The 10,908-nt window shown below is 45.3% G+C and overlaps 1 protein-coding gene across 4 annotated transcripts in view; it reads left to right on the top strand.

The window, feature by feature from the left end:
* Mcub (mitochondrial calcium uniporter dominant negative beta subunit) overlaps positions 1-10,908 on the top strand; it is a 40,039-nt gene that overhangs the window by 27,242 nt on the left and 1,889 nt on the right. For 3 of the 4 annotated variants that reach the window (XM_005357275.3, XM_026784110.1, XM_026784112.1), the window contains exons 2-6: positions 152-227; positions 1,007-1,177; positions 5,661-5,765; positions 8,286-8,446; positions 9,741-9,944. In XM_005357275.3, coding sequence (XP_005357332.1) covers positions 152-227; positions 1,007-1,177; positions 5,661-5,765; positions 8,286-8,446; positions 9,741-9,944 — 717 coding nt within the window. The remainder of the gene's footprint in view (positions 1-151; positions 228-1,006; positions 1,178-5,660; positions 5,766-8,285; positions 8,447-9,740; positions 9,945-10,908) is intronic. The other variant, XM_026784111.1, reaches the window with a different exon arrangement.

Here is a 10,908-nt window from a genome sequence, read left to right as displayed (position 1 = left end):
TGTGGGGCTCATATACAAAGTTACAAAGTTCACACTCTACCATGCCCGTGTGGGACACACATACAAAGTTCACACTCCATCATATATGAGTCCTGTACTCTTCTGAATTTTAGCTTTACCGTTTTCTGAAGACACACTCTTTTTTTTACAGGTTTTATATATGAAACTGTATGGAAATCCAAAATATTACCAAGCCCTCTATTACGGAACAGTGTTGCCACCTGATGGTAAGTTTTCTTCTCGCTTCTTTGATTTGTGGGCTAACTTTATTTCCATTCTTCCAAATAAAGCGGGAGATGCAGTCTTGAGCTGTACAGACTCTGCCTACCCCACCCCACCTACTGGTTGTGTTTGGTTTCTTGCCCTTCTGGTAGCATGCTGTCACTGGTAATGCCTTTTGGCAATCTTCACCATGTGGCCTCAGGAACTGGAGATGAGTCAGACGAAGATGCGTGAGTTCCTGTCTTAAGGATCGGAACCCATTACCTGTGAAGACCTTGGGCAGATCATCATGACGCCTAGCAGGAGAAACTACAGCAGACTGTTAGAGACCAGCAGGCCTGAAATGGATGTAATGGCAAATCAAAGCACAATGTAGAAACCATGTAGTGACATGAATTTTGTAGGGATTCCGAGATCTATGAACTACTCATGTAAGCATGAGCATTCCATTACTTTACTTTATAATGGGGATGGGAGAGTAATGCCTCTCCCAGGCACCATAGGCTGTCAATCAATAACCCAATGCTGGGTGGAAGTCATCTTTTTTGAATCATTGCTCAATGGTACAATGTGCATGCAATAGTCCACAGAGGTCAAAAGAGTCATTGGATCTCCTGAAAATGGAGTTACAGACCATGTGAGCTGCCACGAGGATTCAGGGAACCAAACCTGGGTCTTCTGCTGCAGCAGCCAGTGGTCTTAGCCACAAAGTCGTCTGTCCAGCCCTGGTAAATTCTCTTGTTTTAAAGCTTTAAGGTTCTAATCTATGTTTTTGTCTTCACAGAAATAACAGTCAATTATAAACATGGCCTTCCCTTGGTGACACTGACTCTGCCGTCCAGAAAAGAGCGTTGTCAGTTTGTCGTCAAGCCAATGGTGTCAACAGTTGGCTCCTTCCTTCGGGACTTACAAAATGAAGACAAAGGCATCAAAACTGCAGCCATCACCACAGCAGGTGTGCATCTGTGCCTCTTAGACCTCTACCTCCAGCCTGCTCTCTCTTCCCTTCTGCACTCCTGTTTTGGTTTTTTATTCTCCTAAAAAGAATGCCATCATACGATAAATTAAATCATTCTTTATATAACCGATGGCTACCCTTTTTGCAGCCCTTCCTTTTCACATGTCAGAATGATTAAAATAATAACTCAAAGCCAGCACAGTGGTACATGCCTAGAATCCAAGCAAGCACTGGAGAAGCTGAGACAGAAAGATGGAGAGTTCAAAGCTAGTCTGGGCTATGTACTGAGACAACGTCTCAACAGAAAACAAAACAGAGCAAAGAAAACAAAAAGGCACCAGACCCCACTACATATGGTTGTGAGCCACCATGTGGTCGCCGGGAATTGAACTCAGGACCCCTGGAAGAGCAGACAATGCTCTTAACCTCTGAGCCATCTCTCCAGCCCCTCCAATTTTATTAAGTAAAAGACCATGGAATGAGTTTAGTGTAAATTTCAGTTATTCATTTTATAAACAGCCAGAGATGTTTTTCCTATGAGAAAATTTTAATATAATGGCATTAGCATGTAATTCTCAGCAAAATCTGATAAACCGGGGATAAAATTTATTTTCTACAATTAAAATAGCCAGTAGAAAATTCACAGACAGTGAATTAATCTTTGTTATAAAGCAATTATGGTTAGGGAATGTTTTCATAGAATCAGTTCTTAGGGAAATATACATTTTAATATCAGGAGAGGTAGTTAATCATTTATGTATTTAAGTATATGGTATGGATTTTATATTATCATGGCATGAAATGGTTTTAGACCAACTGCTCCTAAAATTACATAAGGAATTATTTATCTCAGTTCAATATTCAAAGGCCATTGGTAAATATACATCAATAAATTATCATTGTTGTTTTATTGCATTAAAAGTTCTATGTGAGCTTATTTAAAAGTTGGCAATTACTATTGTAGTTTTGAAAAGAAAATAAGCAGGGGCTGGGGAAGTGACTCAGTGCTGAAGAGTGAGATTCTAACACCCACAATAAGCAGCACTCAGCGCCTTGTAACACTCACCTGGCCTCCACAGCATTGCATGCAAATGTGTGTGCGCACGCGCACACACACACACACACACACACACACACACACACACGACCATAGTTAAAAATCAAAATTAAAGCTGAAAAAGAAAGAAAATTAAAGTTTTTTCCATAACCAAGCTAAGAACCAGCTAAGGGATACATACAGAAATTGGAAACACAGAGATTAAAGAATTTATTCTTTTTACAAATATTTGTTGAGCACATCAGGTCTTGTAGATGCTAGAGACAGAGCAAAGAACCAGACAGATAAGAGCTCCTGCCCTTAATAGAACTTAAATTTTAGGAGAAAAAAAAAGAAACAAAATAAAGCAATAATTATGCAATATGCTAACTAGTAAACATTAATGGAGGAAAGTAGGGTAGGGAACATGGGGGAGTCTCCAAGGTCACATCTGAGTAAAGATCGGGACATGACGCAAAGAATCTGGAGGATAATGGGGGACCTGGAAGAGATGATGAGGGAGGCCTGGAGGAGGTAATGAAGGGGGCTGGGAGGAGACAAGGAGGGGGACTTGGAAAAGATGAGGGGAGCCTCGAGGAGATGATGAGGGGGGCCTGGGGGAGACGATGAGGGGGACCTGGGGGAGACGATGAGGGGGACCTGGGGGAGACAGTGTGGCTTGGAAATGATGAGAGGGATCCGGAAGAGATGATGGAAGCCTGGAGAAGATGAGAGGGACCTGGAGGAAAGAGTGGGTCTTGGAGTTAACAAGAGAGACCTGGAGTCTCCCAGCACTTGGGAGGCAGAGGCAGGAGGATCTCTATGAGTTCGAGGCCAGCCTGGTCTACAGAGTGAGTTCCAGAACAGCCAGGGTTACACAGAGAAACCCTGTCTTAAAAAAACTGAGAAAGAGTGTGTGTGTGTGTGTGTGTGTGTGTGTGTGTGTGTGTGTGTGTGTGTGTGTGAGAGAGAGAGAGAGAGAGAGAGAGAGAGAGAGAGAGAGAGAGAGAGAGCGAGAGAGCTGGAGATGATAAAAAAGAACCTAGAGGAGATGAGAGGGACCTGAAGGAGACAATGGGGACAGAGAGCTGATGAGAAGGACCTAGAAAAGATGAGAGGGGCTTGCAGTCCCCAGGAACTCTGGAACAGTGGGGTTGGAGGAGGGGGGATTCTCAGGTGAGGGGAACAGGTTGAAAAAGGCTAGTGGGTTATTGTAAGGACCTGAAGCTTTCTTCCTGCTTTGTGGCTACAAGGGGCTTCTAAATAACTCAGACACAGGAGCCGTGGAAATGCAGGGGACTTCCCGCCTGCCCTGGGAATCTAGCAGTAGACAGATGCATACATAGATCTCAGGTGAGGTTGAATTGAGCAGTGTCTCCACAGAAGCATTCAGTAAGCCTTTGATAAATGAGTGAAGAGAGGTGGGAAAAAAATGGTTGATAAAAATGGAAGATGTTCCCCTTGTTTTTCTCCCTCCAAATAACTTTAAAAACAGTACAAGGAAGCCAGAAAGTCTGAAGTTTTTCTTTAAAAAGATTAGGAAATGGGGTTCTTTGAACTGAAGGTACCTTACTGAGGCTTTTAGTGGAAGTCATTAAACGTGAATTTTTAAATGACATCAGATAAAAATTCATTGTTTTGCTGTCTAGTTCTTTAAGAAAACAGGGCCAGTGTGTGGAATTTGCCCGTGTTTAATTTGCTCCTGAAAAGTGGGTTCTGAAGCTACCATACCTCTGCCTATCACTAGCCAATCCCTGGGAAATTGGTCTCACCCCAGCTCAACAGGAACCCAGACATCCAGATTCTAGCAACAAACCCAAGTGCAGACCTGACTAGCTGCCCCTTGGGACAGTAGAGCCATTGAGCTGGACAGGAGGTAGGCCGCCAGGCTCTTCTCTGCTGTGCGAGCAGACTTTCCTGGGTATCCTGGTTCCTGTAGCTGAAACGGCTTTGGCTGAACGTCCAAGCAGAAAGCTTGCCAGAAGTAAACACATGCTCATAGCTTTCCAGAATGTGTTACCCATAACTGTGTGTGGGCTGGTCTGAAAAAGAGAAAGGACTCCCTGCCCGCCACGAGTTCTCCACTCCCAGCCCGGTGAGTGCTTTCTTAACTCCTGACCTACAGGAGAGCATTGTGGGTTCTGGTTTTGAAATAGGCTCTATGCGAACTGGTACACAGCATCTTGAGGTTAAAACTCTCGGGAGACTCCCTCCTCCCCAACCCCCACATACCTGAATATTCCCAAATGCTAAACCAAAACGCAGGAGGCTGGAAGAGCCCTGAAATAGGAGGATTTCTCAAGCAGCTATAATTGCGATCTTAAAATCTGAGGACCAGGCCTTGGGACAAGTTCCTACAACTATGAGGGGCAAAGCTGGACAGCAACTGGGCGATGCCCGCTGGACCTGGAGCTAATGGTGTTGTCTCGGTGGAAAGTGGGACAGAATGACTTTAAACCTTCATTGGCTCTAGAGGAGAAGGTGCCTCTGTCTTTCTCCCGAAGAGGTAACCTCTGCTCTCTCTCCCCTCTTTCTCTCCTCCCCTGCCTCTCTCTCTTCTTCCCCCTTTCCTTTTTCCCCCATAACCCACTAAATAAACTCTATGCCCCCCACCAAAAAAAACCAATCGGTATGGAAGGGCCCCGCCCACTGTAGGTGGTGCCACCCTGGACAGGTGATTCTAGATGGCACGAGAAAGCAAGGCGAAGAAGCCATGGAGAACAAGCCAGCAGGCAGTGTTCCTCTGTGGTCTCCTCTTCAGTTCTTGCTTTGGCTTTCCCCAATGATGGACTATAAGTATGCCAAATAAATCCTTTCCTCCAAAAGTCCAGTGGCTTTTCACAGTGACATAAAGATATCTAGGACATGTCCTATCTCAGAGAAAAGGGGAAAATCTCCACAATGAGTGGACAGAAAGGGCTTACATAGTAGTCTCCAACCCCAGCCCCGGAATGATTTCATCTAAATCAGTGTGGGCCTGGTTTATCTCAAACAAATCTTAAGGATGCCAGGCACATTCCTGGCTCTGACCGCTGTCAGGGCTCCGGTCCTAAGATTCCACCTTCCGGGCTAATGAGTTTGTCTGCCTGAAGCACACTGTGAAACAACACAGAACGACAGAGCAGGCCTGCTAAGGGCCATCCCGAAGGCTGCAGCTCAAGATGGTCACAAGGTCAACCTAGACAGGGCTGCCTCCTTGGCTCTGGCCCTGCTGTGGAATTCCTTCCTTGTCCATCTGGCACAGTGGGAGAGGAGTGCCTGCCTGTTACATCTGGTCAAGAGGAATGGGAGGAAATAAAGCAACTGGAGAAAATTCCCTTAGTGAAAACGAGGAGCCACCTAGAAGGCGAATGTCCATGACCATATCCTAAAAAGCGATCTTAGTGTTTGCATGTTGGGACCTGGCACCCACTGCTTCTAAGCCGTCTGTGTTGTTTCTTTCAGAAGGCAGTGAGATTCCAGCCTCAACGTTGATGGACACTTTGCTAATGAAAGATTTTAAACTCGTCATTAACGAACTAGCATATGATGTTCGGTGTCACAAGAAAGGTAAGCAATGGCCCTCCTTAACGTTTGCTTTAGTGGGAGCTTTTACAGGGAGCAAAGCAACCTAGCTTTTGCTTTGAGAACAGTTTCATGAGATGTTACGGATGGGCATTTTCCTCCTTCCAAAGCAGGAGGGCGATTTCCCTGATTTTTACCATGGGAACTGGGCAGAACTCTCAAAAATGGAGGAGTGCTACCTGAATCCCCTGGGGTTGTAAAATCACAAGTGTTTCACATAAGATGCCTCCAACAAGTTTTCTAGCACAGTGCAGGTAAGCTGCGCTTCTTAACCCCTCTCCTCAGCACTGGGAGCCATGGTTTTCCCTGCGACCTCAGTCTCCCAGTCAATTACTAACCAGGACTGACCCTGCTTAGCTTCCAAGATCAGACCAAACTGGAAACCATCAAGGTGGTATGGCCGCAGACTGAGCTCGACACTCGCAGCTCTTAGGAGAGCAGCTGACTTTCCGTCTGCTGCCTTTTTGGTTTGCTTTAAGAGGCTCACATGCCAGCTCTGAAACTAGAAGTCTTAACCCTTTAAACAGTTTGCTTTTAATTTCAAACCATACGCTGAACCATCCTAAACGGAAAATCAGAAATCTGAAACTTTTCAATTCCACACTGGAGTCCTCGTGATGGGTTGTAGTCAGAATGCAGATGCATGGAGATATACCAGGGGGGGATATACCAGGGGACAGAGTGTTTATTTAGCATAATATATGTACATGTTATACATATGATAAAATCACCTTCAGTCTATGTATAAAGGGTATATATGAAATGTGAATGTTGTTTTTACCTGAGTACCATCCCCATCCCATCCCACAAAGATTCCAAAATCTGGAACATATGTAAAATCTGAAATAAGTATCTGGTCCCAAGCATTGTGGGTGAGAGATACCCAATCTGAAACACTGTCAACATTAGCAATTTGCTTCTGATGTTTCTCTTACCACCTCTCCACATATTGCTTCTGTCCCTTTCTTCCCGTATGGCGTTCCCAGCATGGAGACGTCATGCCTTTTGGGGTTGTCACACAGTTAGGTATTCTCTTAGTCTTCCCTCTCTCCTTTCTCTTTTTCAGCTTTGGAGGTTTCTTTAGGTGGATCTTCAAGCTCACAGATTCTTGCTTTCCCAGTGTCTAGTCACTGATGGGAGTCACTCTGGGGTGAGGTGGATAATATTTCTAGAGTTCCTGTGGTTGTCTCTTAGCCTTTCCATCTCTCTGTTCACTCTGTATTCTTGAATGCTGCTCACCGTGTCCATGACCCTTTAATGCAGTTCCTCATGCGGTGGTGACCCATAATCATAAGATTATCATTGCTACTTCATAACTGTAATTTGCTACTGTTATGAATCATAATGTAAATATCTATGTTTTCACAGGCAACCCCTGTGAAAGGGTCACTGGACCCCCAAAGTTGAGGACCATTAGATTAGAGGCTTTATGACATTAATCAGTTTTCCTTCATAGTACACTAGTTGAGTTTTGTCAACTTGACAGAAAATAGGGTCATCTGAGAAGAAGGAGCCTCAATTGAGAAAATAGTTCCAAAGCTTGTGATGTAACCTATGTCTCTCCTTCCAAATCCCAACATGAATGTTTGGCCCGCAAAGGGCCAAGGCTAGGTCCCCAGCTCCTTCCAGCTTGTGGGAAGTCTGTTGGGGCAGATGCTATGTCAGGATTGAGCTCCTGGTCCAGTGAGCCCCAATCTAACACTGTTCTCAGTGTTACTGCATGCTAGGAAACCCATGTTACACAGACCGAATGAACAGGGAAGGGCACAGTGTACACAATTGGATGGAAACGAATGAAAGAATCATACTGGATTAATTAAGGAAGAATTTATTCGATTACAAATTTAGAGTTTAAAAAAATCATTTCAAGTCATTCCTAATCATTGGCAGATGTGAATTGAAAAGTTCAGGCCACGAAAATGAACTCTACATGGAAGACACATCAGAAAACCAACAACCATGTAATGAGTACATTGTCTCAGACGTACATGGGTTCTGTTAGGAGGTGCAGAAATACTCCACCAATTTGGGTTGGCAGTTAACACAGGAATTTGGTGCTACCCTATTCTCTGAAAGCCCAGTAGGCATTCTGTTCTGTCTTGGACCATGGCCTCCTTCCAGAAAGAGGCAACAAGTTTGTTGCTATTCCCTAACAGTGTGGTCAACAAACCCCATGCAGTCATATTAATGCATCTTTCCACATTTTGTAAATTTCTACTTTTCTCTCTGTCCCTATCTTGTCCCGCCACTGTTTCTTTATTCTCCCTGTAAGACACTATCACTTTGGGGTTGGAGAGAGGGTCCAGCAGTTGAGATGGCTTGCTGCCCTGGCAGAAGACCCAAGCTGAGTTCTCAGCACCAACATGGTGGCTCACGAAAGAGTCATTTGACCCACCCCCCACCTGCACCAAGGGATCACGACCCACAGGTTTAGAACCACTGGCCGAGACTCACCTGGCGGAGAACCATGTATTAAATGCCTATGTCTCTTTTACCTTTTCTCAGAAAAATCAAGTGCCGAGCATACTATTGAGATGGAAAACATGAAATCTCTGGTTCACAGACTGTTTACAGTCCTACACTTGGAGGAATTTCAGAAGAGAAGAGAGCGCCACCTGATGGCAAGGATCGACCACCTGAAGGAACAGCTGCAGCCCCTGGAGCAGGTGTGTGTGTGTGTGTGTGTGTGTGTGTGTGTGTGTGTGTGTGTGTGTGTAAGCCATGCCTCTCGCTAGCGAGTGCCGGGAGTCAGTCACAGGGGCATCTGGGCAGTTTGTGTGGGCTCACTTTCTCCTTCATTCTGGAAAATGGCCTGTGAGCTGAGCATCCATCAGTGACGGAGCCTGAGGATCTGACTCTAGAGCTGATAGCATCCACCAGTAAAGGAGCTTGATAATCTGACGCCAGAGCAGACGTCCTCTGCTTTCTCAGCATCAGCATCAGCCGTGAGCCTGACGAGCAGGCTGGGAAATGGGATGTGGGAGAGCATTTGCTACATCACAGGTCCCAGTCTGCCTAAGAACCGGGGGTGGAGAGTTAGTAATGGCTTCCTCGTATTGGCTGTGCTTATTTCTTTTCTCCAAATCATGGAGAAAAAATTACTTATTTTTTGGTGGCTAGGCTAAGAGGAAAACTTGCATTCTTTAAGCTATAATTCCGCTTATAAAAATGGGTAACTAATGTTTGTATATGAATACACAGTTTCTAGAAATGAGGTCATTATTTCCAAGGGTATTGAAAGAATGGGAGAGAAACATTTTTCTTTGTTCTCCTTTTTTTCTGGATTATTTACATACATTTTGTTTTTCAAGAAATTGATATGCTGGGTATGGTAGTGGCTGTCTTTAAATCTGGCTCTTGGGAGGCAGAGGAAGGCAGCGTACTATGAATTCAAAACCAGCCTGGTCTGCATAGCACGCTCCAGGCAAGAGAGGGCTCCATCTGTATAGCGAGACCCTGCTCTAGGACAGGAAACAGAACAGGGGGAGCCACTAGAGAACCAGATGTACACAAACTGTGTCTGCAGATGAATTCCCAGAAGTGAGGATCAAGGAAAACAGGCTGTGGTTTTGGAACCGGACTTTTAGGCTTCTAATTGTAAGCATAATTGTGTTTAGGGGATTTTTGTTTGTCCCTCCCTTGGCCCCTTTTTTTCCGGCTGAGCTTTAACTTACAGAGATCCTCCTGCCTCTGCCTCCTGAATGCTGGGATTAAAAGAGCGTGACACTATGCCTGGCTAACTATGTTTGGGTAGATTTTACCTTTACAGTTAAACAGAATGATTAATGAACTGACTTAGAAGTGAGCAGTTGCACACCCTTCATAAATCTCCTCGTTCTACACACCGGACCCATTCATATTAATGAAAATGTGCACTGGCTCAAATGTTTCTTGTTGCTTCTGTTTGCCCCTTAAGCAGGCAAACCTGGAAACCGAATGCATGGTTTTCCTTTCTTCCAGGTCAAAGCTGGAATAGAAGCTCGGTCAGAAGCCAAAACCAGCGGACTCCTGTGGGCCGGTTTAGCCCTGCTCTCTGTTCAGGGAGGGGCACTGGCCTGGCTTACGTGGTGGGTGTACTCCTGGGATATCATGGAACCAGTCACCTTCTTCCTTACGTTTGCAAATTCCATGGTCTTTTTTGCATACTTCATCATAACCCGACAGGTGAGTAGTAAGGGAAGTCAGAACATTTGTCTGAAGAATCTCTCCTCCAAGCCAAGCAGTGTCTTGGCTAGGGTTTCTACTGCTGCGATGAAACACCATGACCAAAAGTATCTCGGGGGAGGAAAAGGTTGATTTGGCTTACCTATCCTGAATCCCGGTCCACTGAGGAAAGCCATCGCAGGAACTCAAACTGGGCAGGAACCTGGAGGCAGGAGCTGGCGCAGAGACCACTGAGGGGTGCTGCTTACTGGCTTGCTCCTCATGGCTTGCTCAGCCTGTTTTCTTATAGCACCTAGGACCACCAACTTTCTTAAAGCACCCAGGACCAGCAAACCAGGGGTGGCACTGCCCACAACTGAACCTGACCCTCCCAATCACTGATTGAGAAAACGCCCTACAGGCTTGCCCACAGCCTATCTATTATCTCAACTGAGGCTTCCTCCCCTCCGATGAATGTAGCTTGTGTCAAACTGACATAGAACTAGCCTGCACAAGCAGCAATCGATAAAATCCTTTCATGTGCTGAGGTTTCTGAAGCTAGTAATTTTTTTTTAACAAGGTTGGATGGATGGATGGATGGATGGATGGATGGATGGATGGATGGATATAAAATAAAAATTTTAATTCCTACAGAATTAGTGTGAACACATGAACTCCTCCTCCATCGGGATGAACGCTGCATTCATGTTCTCTGTGCCCTCGCTAACCAAGGACATTGAACTTGCACTACCAAAGTCAGCGATATCCAGTAACTAGCTTGTCCCAAGGTTGCTTTGCCCAATCTTCCCGCTTTTCTTCTTTCATAACGTGTACATTTTCTCTTCCCAGTCTGCCTGCTTGTAGGAGGGGCAGCTACTCAACTCCGGCGGCAATGCCCTACTTCTGTGGGCTGTTTGCCCCGTGACCATTCTTCTCCCCACTTGGCCTTGCTGTCACTGAGTTAGTATCTTCACTTGAACTACGC

The sequence above is a fragment of the Microtus ochrogaster genome, chromosome 21 (assembly GCF_000317375.1).
Source record: "Microtus ochrogaster isolate Prairie Vole_2 chromosome 21, MicOch1.0, whole genome shotgun sequence".
NCBI classification, from domain to species: Eukaryota; Metazoa; Chordata; class Mammalia; order Rodentia; family Cricetidae; genus Microtus; species Microtus ochrogaster.
This window is presented reverse-complemented; position numbering and strand designations above follow the sequence as displayed.